The 15749-nt window shown below is 38.9% G+C and overlaps 1 protein-coding gene across 4 annotated transcripts in view; it reads right to left on the reverse strand.

Moving 5' to 3' along the window:
• Positions 1 to 15749, reverse strand: part of NHS (NHS actin remodeling regulator) — a 364610-nt gene that overhangs the window by 10570 nt on the left and 338291 nt on the right. For 2 of the 4 annotated variants that reach the window (XM_075914029.2, XM_006113361.5), the window contains exons 4-7: positions 11664 to 11726; positions 9319 to 9511; positions 4513 to 4644; positions 353 to 3325 (exon numbers count right to left, since the gene is read on the reverse strand). In XM_075914029.2, coding sequence (XP_075770144.2) covers positions 353 to 3325; positions 4513 to 4644; positions 9319 to 9511; positions 11664 to 11726 — 3361 coding nt within the window. The other 2 variants (XM_089775003.1, XM_075914037.2) reach the window with 2 other exon arrangements.

Below are 15749 nucleotides of genomic sequence, written 5' to 3' on the forward strand. Positions count from 1 at the left end.
CTAATGCAATTCACAAGCTCAATTAATAATAGATTAGTCTATACAATAATTTACACTTTAAATCTAGTCTAAATATTGTACTCATCTGTCAAAGTACTATTTCTTGGTAAGAGCTTTAGTTCTTTTAACTGAAATTAAGTAACAGGCCAATGCAAAATATATATTCTTAAGAATGTTTAAAATAAAGTCAGCCAGATACTCAGCTGACATAAATCAGGATAGCATCATTAAAAATCAATGGAATTAAGAAGAGTTACTCAACCTGAGAATCAATATTTTTATGGAATCACTAAAAATCATCTCTATATAATCAACTAATTCTATAACTTTAAAAAATAATTATAGAACTGACCTTTCAGTAAAGCATCATCTTCACTCCCCTTTGTCTCCTCTGCCCTGCTGTCATCAGAGGCACTTTTGGTTGGAATACCTGATGCAACATCATTTTCCTGCTCAGAACTTTTTTCATTAAGTGAATTTACTGTTGATATCTCTGATTCATATCTGATATTCCCAGGCACTTTGTCATTATGGTGGCTTATATTAAAGTGATGCTTAGGCTGATTACTAATGTCTGCTCCTCCAGCTGGTGGATCAGATTGGAATGTGTTTTCATCCACAGGTTTAGATTCTAACTTTTGTTCATAGATTGCAGGTAATTCGTCCTTAATCTGCCCAGGATCAAAGCTCTTTTCCCATTCTGTTTCATGATACGTTATCTTAATTTCATAATCACTTGTGGGGGCAACAAAACCTTCTGTAAACTCTTCTGCAGATGTGCTACAGGTTTGTGTGTTCTCTGATACAGGCTCACCAACTGGGTACATTTGGTCTTTCACGGTGTTTGCTTCTAAAATATCCACATTTGCTGAGATTACAGTTTCTTGATCACAATTATTCTGTAAACTACTGGATGAACTTTTCTCTGAATGCAGTTTAGCAGGGCCCGACTCCATTGGAGAAAAGTCAATATAGGACATTATGGCATCTTCTGTAGAGTACTGACGTGATATTGATTTCTTAGCTACAAGCGGCCTCATGTTGTCTGGAGAAATGGCAGTCACCATTAATGAGGTTTCTTGTATGCAGAGAAAGTCTGTATTATTGTCTTTTTGTTTCACTTCTTCGGGCTTATTAATTGATTTAAGGTGAACTGATTTAAGAACTGAAGGTGTAATAGCAAGGCCTGGTGGAGGATTAGGGTTTAGTGCTTCTCCTATCACGTTCTGTTTATTGTAATTAAAAGCATGCAACTGGTTTCTGTGAGCAAATGGTTTATTCAAGACATTATGAAGAGCACTTAGGTCAAGATGAGTAGGAGGTATAATTGGAAGTTCTAGGTCTTTGTTTAGAGATACGGTGCCATCTTTAGAAGAAGGCTGTTGTAATGAGGACTTCCTTTCTGGTACTTTTGGCTTTCTTTTACTACCCCCTGGAGATAAAGGCCCAGAGAAGAAAGCAGTTGGGAAAGAGGATGTTGGTGTTTCAGACTGGCTGGAGTAACCGCTAGAGGGTGATGCTAAACCAGCCAACTTTTCTGGGGAAGCCAGCTTAAACTCATTATCAACAGAAGGGAGAGACGGAGTGGTGGCTCTTGATCCGGACTGCGATGTTTGTGATTCAGAACTTTCTGGTGACTTTATGCATTCTATGACTGTAGTACCCGTAGCAGTGCTTGAATTGGATAAAGACCTATAAGGATCATTAGATTTCAAGTCATTTAGAAGCCAGAGATCTGCATAGTGAGATTGTTCAGCACCTTCATCTTTAAATGATGGAATATCCGTGGTGTCAAACGGAATGTTCTTTAGTCCACTGTCATTCTGATTAATCCAGGAGAGTTCCTGTTTGCTTGGCAGATTAGAGTTTTCCACTCTGGAAGGTGTATTTGAAAACTCGAGTGGCAGCTTCATTTCCCTGGAAGTGTGAGGCATGTGCTGCCCACTGTTTATCTTTGGTTCTTTCTTCTCAGGAAGATCTGTGCTGCCATCAGACTTCCTTAAAGATGAACTGCGTTTTGGTGGGGCTGGCTTTGCCTTTGGTTTCTTAAGAGAGATGCTCTGTCTTCCCTGCTTCCTGTGGTTTACATAATCCTGCCAGGCACAATCAGTGAGACTGGAAGCAATATCTGCATTCCGGCCACTCTCAGAACCTGCAGCTGCATAGTTACAAATATAACTTTTATTACCTTTGAGACCACAGTCAAAGTGCATGGAGGTATAATATCCTTCCGTGTCCACAGAGAAGTGTGAGCTAGTGTCTGCTTTGTCAGATGGGGTTTTTTCTAGAAAGCTATCATAAGTGGCCATACTCGTAAAACTTGGGCAGCCTAGGCTGTCATCCTTTGGGCGTTCAGGGCTGAAATCCTGACGACAGGAAGCATCATGATGATGATGCAGATAATTCCATTCACTGTCGCTTGTGTTGCTGTTATTGGGGTCATCAAGTAAATCCGCTACAGTGGAAGTGAAGGAGCTTGCCCTGTGACCTCGAACCTTATCTATGTGATCACTGTACTGCTCTGTTATAAAGACACTAGAATCTTCATTGGCATTAGGAGCAGTGTTCAGTGACAATTCTGAGTCACAATGTGAAGATCCAGTCAGTGGAGGAGAGGCAGCAGGAGGAATAGTTTCTGATGTCTGTGAGGGACATGTTGAGCTACTTCCACTCCAGTTCCCACTGGAGGACTGATGGTCATCTTTCTGGTCCATGTGACTGCTGAGAAGGACTCCTGCTGTGGAGATAGAGTGAATGGGGCTCCCAAAGGTGTCAGAGTTTGATGAAATCTCACAGCTTCCAGAATCTGCCATTCTTGACAACCTTGACCTCCCTCTCTCATTTATATTATGTTCTGGGCTATGGAGGTGCTGAGAACAAGTTAAACCTATAGGCTGGTGTTCTTGTGTACCCTGGTTATTGATGCTATCATTACCCTTTTTTGTAATTCTTTCTTGACTTGCTAAAAAGTGTTCTGCTTCATACACTGAAGTTTTGGCACCAGCATCTTGATCAGCTTCACTGGCTCTAGCACCTTCACGAGGAAGACTCCGTGATCGGATACGGTTGCTCACTCCTGTAGTGAACATTGTGTCACCGTTGTCTGTCAACACCAAAATGTTGCCGGCTGAATGCGACAGGGAGGCTACAACGCTTTGACCTCTCTGAGCTCGGATTCTTCTTCTGGATGGAGCAGCAATAAGAATTTCTTCAGTCTGGCACTCAGAGTCCCTGGTACCTGATCTCCTGTTGATTGTACTGGAGAAGTCTGGATTTGCATGCACAATCACATTCCGTTCTCTCGCTACTGGTGATTCATCAGAATCTAGGATACATGTAAAATTGTGTGAGATACATTTTTACATTTGCTGACTAATGATGACCCACAAAGTAACCCAAGACACATTTCGTTGTAGACTTTTTCTTGCTGAGAATTGTACCAAATGAAACTTTACTATAAAAAGCATATAAGGCAGACCTTATCCCGGTAAGATGGGAAATTCTCCTATTCCTGCAATGTGATCTTGGTTCTCCTATTCCTGCAATGTGATCTTGCGCTGAGCTGATCTTGCTGTGACAAGATAAATATTAACTTTTTAGTTTGTGCCACTGTATTTTAACTAATAAAGGCTGTTTTAGTGAAGTGTTGCCTCAGAGAAAACTTTGTAAACATTTTGTTTAAAACAAATCTATTTTGATTGTATACATATGAATTTCCCTTCTCTGATTCTTTACCACGTAGAGCATTTGTATAACAACAGGATCTTTGTTTCATGGGCTCTGTTTGCTTATTCCCTAATATGAACACATTCCTGGCTGACTTCAGGAGTAGAGGTATGCTAAAGAAATAAATATCCTGGATCTAATGTTGATTTCATACCCATGTTACACTGGAGCTGACTCCCACTGAGTTACTTTTGATTTACACTGATTTAAGTGAAATCAGAGTTAGGCCTCCCAATTTCATCCTAAGTAATAAAGAATGAGTGGGAAGAGAAATGGTAAAAACAGGTAAGAATAATGTTTGACAAAGTTTCCAGAAAAGCATTTACAGATGTCTAATGCAAATATTCAATTGGCTATATATGTAAATTGTTCTGATACTGAGATAGCTCATCATCTTGCAAGAAAACATCTGTCACTTCTTTACCTTAAGATCTCTTGCACAAGAAAAAACTTTCACTGAATCTAGTTACTTTTTATGCACATAACTATGGTTATATAACAAAAATAAATGAAAAAATTAAGTAACTGATTACATTTAAACAATAAGGGTTGAACATGTATATCTATATCACTCAGTAAGGCCTGTAGTATGTCAAAGCCATATTGAGTAATATAACTTTGCTTACTGTATTAAAGAAAAATAAACCAATCATTTTCAAACTTCACAATCATAAAAGCGTAAATGTTTCCTTGGAAAACTGTTTGGAAGGCAGGCTACCACCTCAGATCCCTGCAATTTAAGTCAGTTAGAATGCTATCTATTGAAGATTTGTATTTATACTACACCTATTTCTTGTTGCACTCTTCTGGGGATGCCAGAGATGGTTTTCCTCCTTCTCAACTTTCGTCTTCGCTGTAGTACAGATTGTGAATGAACAAGAGAGCAGCGTATACTAGCCTCTCTGTCAAAACCAACTCCTGCAACCCATAAATAGGTCTCATTAGCCTTTAGAAATGGTAAACAAATGTAATGGCTGGAACACAGTGGAGGTATGTAAGTCTGGATTAACCCTATGGATAAATATAACAGAGCCCTTATGCAGCTCTTATGTACATTATATTATGGTATATCACAGTTTTACTTCTAACTCCACTTCCTCTCAGCATCCTGCATTGCCAAAAGAAACAAGAGTAGAAAAAAATAAACAAGAAAAGGAAAACAGGAATTCTCCATGGCAGGCATCTTTCTCATAGCTACTTATCTGTTTGCCATGAAGTCAATGACATCAACATCTCTACCAAGAATGGAAGTGGCCAAAATGATGAACTGGATATGGTCAGCTATACTCCGACTCATTTAAACAAACAGACTAACTAACTAGCTAAAAAAATAATTCATAAAACCATTGTTGCAGTAGTTTGGCAATTCTGAGGAGACCAGGGTGCTAAGGATATATATAAATGCAGAGGTTTCATGAAATGGGGCAATAAAATATTTTAAATCCACATACAAATTAAGAGAACTTTTTTCTTAATTTGTATATAAGATCAACATTTAAATAAATGTATACTTAAAGTTCAGTTTCTAAATTCACATTTAGCCACTTCCAGAATTGGTATGATTTTCTACAGTGCTCAGCACCCAGCAGTCTTCCATAGGCATTAATGGTGGCTGCTGAGTGACAAGTACTTTTTAAAAACTAGGCTATATACTTAGGTGCCTAAATGTGGATTTAAAAACTGAATTTTAGACACTCATTTTAAAAAACTTTGGGTATATAGAATATCTCATTTTGTTTACATTTGCATGTTACTAAAGGACAGTTTGGGTTTTCTCCATGATCAATAGAATGTTAAATGGAAAACAGCCAAAAAATATAGCTCTTAGTATAGTGGAGGTGCTGAGAGCCACTGTAAACCCTGTATATAATTGGAACTGCATCAAGCAGGGAGTGTGGCAGCTCAAGATTATATGGCACTTAGCTGCAGTTGGCTGCACTAACAAATGCAAAGTCGTGCTCCCTAAAGTTGGCAAGACTCGTGTTTGAGGAAGTGGGCCAGGGACATAAACAGTGAAATTGGGGCTACTTTTTCTGTGGTTTACAGTCTTTAGAAAAAACAAAACAAAACAATCCAATCCCGAGTAAAAAAAAATATTAAAATAAAAACTCTGTTAAATAGCATATAATTATATTAAACATAATTATACGCACACATACACATTACATTACGTAACAATGTAAAACATTAAAAAGTAACTTTCTTGTAAAAGTTCTTCTTGGAATCTACTACAGTGTAATAGAGACTTCAGACAGATGTTCCGTAACCATCAATGCCCCTGTAATAAGCAGAGGAAGAACTTTTTTTAAATAATAAACAAATGTGCTCTAAACTCCATTCACTTTAATTTTCTAACATGAATGTTTGTCCATTTTTTTTAAACAAAATTAAATAGGTTTAAGTTGCCAAAATTCCAACAATTATGAGTTATTTGCATATGATCCCTGTGGAAAATGTGCCAGGTCATCTCTCAGTGGCAGGCGGCCTAGTGCAGTGGTCACCAACCATCAATCATGATTGACTGGAGACTGTCCCAGTCAATAGCGATCTCTGATGGTACAGTGGGACTGCTGCTAAGGCAGGCTTCCTGCTTGTCCAGGCCCCACACTGCTCCAGGAAGTGGCCAGCAGGCTTCTACGGTGGGCGAGCAAGGAAGCAGAGGTTTCTGTGTCAGGGTCAACCCTTGGGGGATGGAGTAGGGCCTTGGGCAACCCTCCCTAGTATTCCAGGCATGGGACCCAGGGCAACTCCCCCTGCCACAGGCCCCAAGCCATCACATCCCTTTCCCTGTCCTACTCTGCCCCCATCCCACCTCTTCTCACTCCTTCTCCACTCCCTTGTCCAAAGCCTCTTCCCTCGAGCGATGCAAGCCAGGAGTTACGGGGCGCCTGGCAAGGGTTATCCCATACTGCATGCACCATGACAATGGGAGCCAGAGTGACCAAGCAGTCTTCGCTCCATTTCACTGCATTGGCAGAAGGTGGAAAACCCAGGGGCCAGGGCACCCTCCTTCCTGCTGCCACAGTGAAGCCAGCACAGCAGACAAGGAGATGGGCAGTTGGGTGGAGCCCAGTAGACTGCTGGGTTGCTCTAGCTCCCACCACTGCAGTGAGGGGGGGGGAGGAGGGGGGAGCAGATGCCTGCTGCTGTGAGCTAGGATCCCCCGGTAATCTCTCAAAGCACCTGGCACCCCACCGATAAGATGTTGAGATGACCACCATGGGACTCCCCTCCCCCCCCCCCAAAGCATGGGGCCTAGGGCTAAATCATCCTATAGATGGGACTGTTCTATCCATATGTTACTCCTGCCTGCAAGTACCACCCCCACAGCTCCCATTGCCAGGAATGGAGAACCAGAGCTGCTGCAGAGGTCCCATGCTTTGGGGGGGTTGAGAGCTGAATGGCTTTGCAGCATTAAAATCAGGAGTAGCACAAGTACAGCAGTCCTAGCTATGCTGGATCAGCATTTCTCTTCCATTACTCAACCTGCAGCCCCTTGGAGCCACCCCCCCTACCCCCTCTCTTGCACTCTGCGCCAGCCCTCACCACTCTCCCAGAGCCAGCACCCCATACCTCTTCTTGTACCCCACCCCTCTACCCCAGCTCAGAGCCCCTTTCTGCACACAAATTCCTTCCCAGACCTTGCTCCTCTCATCCACTGCTGCACCCCAATTCCCTGCCCCAGTCCAGTGAAAGTGAGTGGGGGGTGGGGTGGGGTAGAGTGAGTGAGGGAGAGGGGGGTATGGAATGAGCAGGGTGGTGCTTCAGGGAAAAAGCAAGGCCTCGGGGAAGGGGTGGGATAGATCCTGAATTGCCCTTAAATTCAAAAAGGGATTTTGGGCATAAAAAGTTTGAAGATCACACTGATCTAGGATATACTTTCCCCGTTATGTGTACAAATGATACACATTAGTGTTGATAAGAATGATACAAATTGAACACCCAGAAGATTATGTACCATTCTTGAGTGATGAACTGATCAGTGGAAATTTGGTTCCAATTTATGACAGAATCTAGAAAAAATCCCTGTTACTAGAAAAACTGACCTTTATTACAGATCTAAAGGTATACTCTTCTCCAAATATGTTTGTGTAACTTTAGTGAAGGTAAGAAATTGGTACATGCATGCTGAGAAGAATATACTCTTTAAGGCTTCACGTTGTACTTATAATTACTCCCGGTAATTATGATAGTATTACTTTCTATTCTAATATCCCATAAGGATATGTGACCCTCACGCTTTTCTCTGATTATAGCAGTATTAAAAAGCACAAAGGAATAATAATTACTTTTATGTTCTAAACAGAGATGTGTAAATAAAATAATTTTTATTCATTGGCAATTTTGAAAATAATGTTTTGGTTTAGACTGAAACCGAAAATTTTCCAAACCTTTGCCATATGAAAACATAAATAAATAAAATTGTTTTGGACCAAACAAAACAAACATTTGGCTCTGAAAAAGTCTCAAAATGTTTCAGTTCAATTTTGACAATTTTTACATTTTTAATTTTTAAAAATAAAATTAAAGGACATCTTGAAATGAAAAGTCCTTTCAACTGGAAAAAAAATCAAAATGTATCATTTAGAAAAGGCTGAAATGAAAAGATTCAGTTTTTTCAGATTCCCCTTTCCCCTCCCCAAAAGACAATTTGGAAAAATTGACTCTGGTGTAGCTGAATCTGCATTTTTCATAGGAAAAAAGTTTCAGCTGAACGATTTCACCCAACTCTAGTTATAAGGTTAACTGTAAGTACACAGCTTTTCTTGCTGATTATTACACTTGAGTCTTTCAGTCATAGAGCTAAGTTAATCCTCTTAAATTAATAAAAAATTGGTTCAAGATAGTTTTGAGAAAAACTCAGATGATATTAGCAATCCCTTCACTGAATCTCACATGAGAAAGAGACAGAAGACAGAGAGAAAGAAAAGAAAGCTTATTTTTGGCTTTTGGAAATAAGTTATCCCTCACATTTAATCATTTATAAAGCTGCTGTATAATAATGTATAAATACACTGTTAAAATATATAAAGCATAAACTAAGAGTTATAAATAAATGAAGATGCCATTACTATACCTTCAACTTAGCAGCACGAAAAAAGATCTCAAAGCAATGGCTTACATGCTACATTACCATTACTTGCATATTTAAAGTACCGCAAGTGCCATAACATTTTCTCTGCCCTTATTTGCTCTGTTACACATGATTATCATATGATTAACCACTATGGGTTTTTTCATTATTTCAGTTAGCTACATTCAAAGAGCTATTTTTTATCCTTTTAAATACCAATTGCCAGTCACATACATAACAAAATTACACATCATATTGTGTAATTTAGTGTTAGATAACAGTTTGTAATGTGACACAAACACACTGGGCCAAATTAATATTGGATATATAATGCCACTGACTTCAGTGGCTTTGTAGGAAGGACAAAGCTAGCCCGCTTAGTGTCTTGTACAAAATTAAATTCTCAAGTCTTTACTTGTAGGTTGTAAAGTCCTGTGTTTTGAACCACAGTTAATATAATAAAATTTCCTGACCTGACCACCCTTTAATCAAGCAAAAGAAATAGAAGAGACTTGTACCAGTGACATTGATGGGGATAATGCAAGAGGAAATCACTTGGGCATCTTGTTTCATTTTCTCCTCTGGAGTTGGGAGAGGTAATGCTTTGCTCCAATTGGTTTGCTTATCCAGTGTAGAAGGAATATTATGTATTGGATTTTTCGGCCTCTGCCCTAGCATGACATCTGTATCTTCCTCTTCTGGTGGATGGGACTGTAAATTAATACATTCAAAATTAGTGTTCACTGTTCAGTCATACAAGACTAATATTTAAACAAAGTAGTAGAAAGAGATTAGAAGTAGATTACAGGGTAGGAATGAATAATTATAGATATTCAGAACAATGGTACTACTATTATTCCCATGGATAAATGGGGTGCACTAAAAAGACAAATTCCTCAACATAATGGAAATATTTTAGTGTAGATTAAATTTATATGGACACACTTTGAAAGAGTAGAGGCATGCACTTTTTGTGCATCCATTGCAAGTGTGCACAATTACAATCAATTTTAGGTATCTAAATATTGATTTGTAAATGCCAGTCTAGTATATGCACATAAAATCATGGTAAATGTGCATGCAAAGTTTTGGTATGCATAAGTACAGTGACTGCCACTGAAAACTGGTACCATGTAAATATTAATTTGAGACTATGCATCAAGAGATCCAAAGCCTTCAAAGTATCAATTCTTAGTTCAGATAACAGGGAACCTACAGCTATACATTTGGCTGTAACTGATTATGTTGATTATATTGGTGTCAAGAAGAAGGATAACTAAGGAGAGGTTTAGCTGCCAATTTAAGAAGTTCAAAGCATTATTTAGAAAACATGCAAGTATTTTAGAACATACTAAGACATGGAACAAACCACTAGACATGGAAGTATAGAAAGCTAATTAAGCAAGAGAAAAGTCAGTTACTCGGAAGAAAAACAGGTGTTTTAAACAGAATAAGCACCCAGAACTGTAATGCTATTGTAGTTTCATCTAAAAAGTAAAATATGAAAAATAGTTCTCCTAACTTTATAGCTAAAGACACATTTTCAAATTCTGTTTTGTTTCCATTTTGTTTGGAGGAGGGGAGGGAGGGAGGAAACACATGCCTTACTCTATGTCCACCCTACCTTCCTCTTTTTTTCAGTTAATACATTTCTCTGTAGTGTATGATCAGTCTTTGACTAGTTCAGAACATCTGTTCATGTCTTTTCCTAAACTCTGTGGAATATTTTCGAGCCTGATTTTCTTTCCAGTGTTAGATTCCCAGCAGGCAAACTATTGGAGCTCTTGCCTGTGACTGTTGTTTACAATATATAATTCCAGAGTTTTGTGCATATATGTGATCAAGACAAACATTTTTTCTCCCTTTTCTTGGCACAGCATTTAGCATGTAGCTACCTAATTAGAGAAAATCACACCCCATTTATCATCTTTGTGCCATTCCTCTAAATAAAGCTCCCACAAATCCTGTAAAAGTGTAAGACCTAAAGCCTGGCAAACGTTTCCAAACCAGTTTGAAAAGGGTTTCAGATCATACTTAGCAGCCACTTATTTAAACTATCCCATGACACTTACCTTAAGCGTAATCTGCAAAAACACCCACAAACCCAAGAGACAGCGTATCTTCCCCCCTTGAGAAAAACGTTTTTTCCATATATGGTTTTAGTAAAGCTTTGCAGCCTTCTTTCTCTTCTCAGCTTTTGTGCTGATCACCAGCAGACGTGAGTAGCTCATATAAACTTCAAGCACAAAAGACTTTGTTTCCTAGGTAACTTCTCCCCCATAACCACCCCCCAAAAAGTTTGGGGCATTGGAGAAACACACACACACACACTCTCTCCCTTTCTCTCTCTCTCTCTCTCTCACTTTGCTGCTGATTTCTTCCCTGAATAACAATGGATTGCTGGACAAAAGAAAGTGTAGTGACCTGACTGCAGGCTCTGACTGTCTGCAGAAGCTACTGTTTGCAAACAATGGGAATGACAACTCTCCACAGAATAAATGATGGTTTTGCTCTGGCATAATATTGATGGCTTCTTATGGTTTTGAATAATATTGGTCTATTTTGAGCATTGCAAGAAAATAAAATGCAATCACCCACATTATAAAGTTCATCTAGATCCAGATCTTAAAAGCTAGTCATAGGAGGAAATGATCTTGTGGTCCAGTAAACCTATTAAAGTTGTGGGGAGAGGGGGAATACCGTTGTTCCTTATTGATAAGAGAATAACACATCAAACTTTTCTTTGAGATAGTGCAAGAAAGTGACAAGAAAAAAAGCAAGCAAAAGAAAGGGTTAGAGTTTTGAAAAGGAGAAAATGAATGAGCTAGGGATGTTAGTTTAAGAATGCTTGTTTTTCCAATACCTTTCTACTCCATGGGGTCATGTGGCAACACTCAGTGGGAGAGGGCGAGCGGGTGCTGTTAAACTATAAACATGAAATGTGGGGAAAGGAAAAAGATAAAATTAAAAACATACACAAGATGTTTTTGATTAAAGCACATCAATTCTTTCTAGAGAAACTGGTAAAAAAATTTAAATTGAGCTATAAATACAACTTAAGTTTCCAGCTGAAAAATTCACCTTCCTGAAAATGTTCCTTTTCTCCAAACTGCCATCTCATCACCTGGTGCCTAAAAACATGTCCACAACTCAAAACTGTACTGAATTAGCTAAATTGGTTTAGCAACTAAAATTGGGCCTTGGTGTGGCCACTATTAAATCATCTTACGCCAAATCTATGTAAGGCACTCTGAAGTCAATTCCTTTCAGATTTAAGCCAAATCTTTGTAAAGTGTGTATCTGAATTACATGTCAATTATCTATTTCATGATTAAGTTAAATATTGATTTGCTCAGCTAAAAATAATAGATGTAAATAAGGCTGTCTCTAAAGATGATCTAAATCTTCCATTTCAATTTTTTTGACGTTACAAGTAAAACATGGGGGCTACGTCTACACTGGCCCCTTTTCCGGAAGGGGCATGTTAATTTCAGAGATCGTAATAGGGAAATCCGCGGGGGATTTAAATATCCCCCGCGGCATTTAAATAAAAATGTCCGCCGCTTTTTTCCGGCTTTTAGAAAAGCCGGAAAAGAGCGTCTACACTGGCCCCGATCCTCCGGAAAAAGCTCCCTTTTCCGGAGGATCTTATTCCTACTTCAAAGTAGGAATAAGATCCTACTTCAAAGTAGGAATAAGATCCTCCAGAAAAGGGCGCTTTTTCCAGAGGATCGGGGCCAGTGTAGGCGCTCTTTTCCGGCTTTTCTAAAAGCCAGAAAAAAGCGGCGGACATTTTTATTTAAATGCCGCGGGGGATTTAAATATCCCCCGCGGATTTCCCTATTACGATAGCTGAAATTAACATGCCCCTTCCGGAAAAGGGGCCAGTGTAGACGTAGCCGCTAAGTTTTAAGCATTATGTCAAAATGAAAGAACAATTGGCTTCCTATGCCTTTGCATGTATTTTAAGGGGGAAATATAGATTTTGGCACATTACATGTTCCGGGTGAATTGCAAGATTCCAAGGCCCTGATTTGTTTGCAATTAGTGTCTTATTTTAACACCTATGACTGAAATATAACATGTTTTGAAATGACCAAAAAAAGAAAACAAAATGTAGCCCTTGAAAAGTTTTGATTATCAAATGTTTCTCAGTTTGGCTAATAGTGGTTCTCAACTGGTCTCATTTTGCAGGCTATTCACTGAAGAAAAATGCTATCAGGAGCCTTCTTTTGTCTTTACTGACACTGAAACATATCTGCTCTGGTGTAACACAGACTACAGTGCGAGAACCACTGGAGTGAGTATCTTTTCCCACAGCAATCAGACAGATGTGCTGGGGCTCCTAGCTCCTAATTCTTAATACTGAACTAAGACAACCTTCCATGGAAATATCATCATCCTTTACATCTACCCAGTATCTACACTGCAGAGACCCCACCAGTATTATCTTGCTTCCATGTGCAGCTTCCAGAATTAGCTTTCCACACATCTTATGCAAAAAGGAGGCATAAATCAAATCAGAGACCACTTCCAATTTTTAAAAATCACTAGCAAGCCATCTAGATTAGGTGCAAAACCAAATTCTCTCAAAATGGGAAATGGGCTAGGAAACATGACTTTAGCACAGAACAGTGGATGATATTCCTGCAGACAAATGCTTTCATGGTTTATGATGGGAACTGAAAGACTACTATGCAAATAATTGAAGTTTCCACTAACTCAGATATGCAAGGATGATGTTATCCTTTCATCACCCATCCTAGTAACCAGTCATATGCCCAAAGCAGAATTACAACAGTAGAGATTATCCCCAAAATTCAATGTTGGTGCTGAAGATTTCAAAGGATTTCTAAGAAAAGTGCTGATCTGTTGAGATGGACTTCTTGGGAGTGACATTATCTTAAATGTGAAAATCTTTGTGCTGTTAAACAAAGAGCTACATGGGGCCTGTCAGTGCAGAGGTGTACAAGGGAGAGGAAAGAGCATGGGGATTCCTTCTCTCCAACTTCATGCCTCTGCTCTATGAAAATGAATGCAAGGGCTGCTCCATCTTAGTGTGCCAACCAGCACCTGTCTCCTCAAAAGGAATAAGATTGGGACTCTGGCCACAAATTAGGTAGAGAAAATGGCCTCAGCGAAATGGGAGCATATGCTCTATCCTACAAAGGCGTGAGTAGTATCTGTACTAGCCCAGTGTTCCCAGAATTAGGCAGTGACTACTGGTATGGTCTTCCTGTTTCCCAAGCTTCTCTCAAAGGCCACAATATCTTCAAATGTGCCATTTGTGTCCCCTTGACATCACTACTACTATGTAAAATAGTTTTTATTTGCTCAAAAGTGGAGGGGGATCCCTTTCAAAATACAGACCCTCTCAAGAAATGGGATACATTAATGATGATTTTCTAGGTACCACAGCAACAAAAACTAGTTTATCTAATAGTAGATTTTGCTTTGCTAGCCAGCTACCATTACCAGCATTCTCAGAACTCAATGTACAAATGGAGCCTAGAAAATGCAATCCTATATGGGATAGTGGAAGAGAGGCTAAAATCACTTGATTGATGGGGAGTGTTTTTCTTTAAATCGTTAATAATGCTTTGTTGCTCAATGTAGACTGTAGAATGTCTGAATTACTTTCCAAGAATGACATGTTTTTGAATATTCCTAAGTGGATTTAAAAAAATGAAGACACTGTACTCCAATGCTAAAAGCAGCCATAAAACGCCAATAAAAGAATAACATTGTATTCATATAATAGTCTAAAATTATCTGCACTGGTAAAGGCATTCGGTGCGCACAGAGATGTTACAGGATTTCTGAATGACATAATAAGTAAGAGGCCATAATCTACATTAGAAGTGCTTTGTGCAGCCAGAATCCTACTGGCAAAAATGTTAGGATTGTCCAATGATGAGAGAACATAAAAGATCTTCATTGAAATACAACTTTAAAGACAAACTTTGGTATGACTACCTCCACAATACTGGGTATTTAAAAATCAATGAAGATGGAAAAAAATAATAAATGGCTGAAGAAAAACTTGTTAAAAGATAGAATTATTAAAACATCGGCTTTTCCACTCTCAGACCTTCCCTTTAGGGGAAAAAAAAGGTGTGTTCTTAATGCAAGTTAGCTAATTCAAGTTAAATCTCAGCAAAGATAAGGCAGTTTATAATTTGCACACAAGTCAGCAGATTGTGTGAAAGACTATGGGAAGACAATCTTAAATCCATTTGTCAACTCATGTGAAAACTACAGACTGCCTTGAATTCACTAGGCTTTTACCTCAAGTTAGCATTTCAGTTAAGAACCCATCTTTTTTCTTAGTCAAGGCCCTGCCTGGATGACTAGTTAAAATCCAGCCAGTTGGCAGTGATTGAAAATATTTGCCATCTGATGACTGATCAGTGATCCCATTTCAGTTCCCAACAGACTCCATCACAAAAACAAAGCCATGAGTGGTGGCAGTTTTTAGCACTGAGGCCAAGAACTGAGTTTGCATGAGACAAACTATTCATTCAATTCCAGGTAAGAGTGAGGCACTTTGGTGGGGCAATTTGAGGAACACTGTTGCTGTTGGTGTTTTGTCTGTGTTGTGGCTAAATACAGATTTTTAGACAGGCTGTCAAACTGGCATCTATTAACATCATTAAGTTCCCTCTCCATTCTGCATATTCAGACAGATCAAACACTGTCTTTTTCAAACATTACTTCTTTTAGGCTCACTCCTGCCAGGTGCTGAATACTTTGCAAGGGGGGAGCCTTAATAAAATCTTAACGTTATGACCACCTACAGGTGAATCTCTGTGTCTTGAATGGTTGGTATATACCTTAATATAATTATTTTATTATAGTTCTTGCTATTTTTATCTATTTACCACTTAGAAGTACCAACTGAGAAATGCATCCTGCTGTATTAAACAGCCATAGTAACAGATGGTACCAG

Source organism: Pelodiscus sinensis, chromosome 1, assembly GCF_052426305.1.
Source record: "Pelodiscus sinensis isolate ZL-2025 chromosome 1, ASM5242630v1, whole genome shotgun sequence".
Lineage (NCBI taxonomy): Eukaryota > Metazoa > Chordata > Testudines > Trionychidae > Pelodiscus > Pelodiscus sinensis.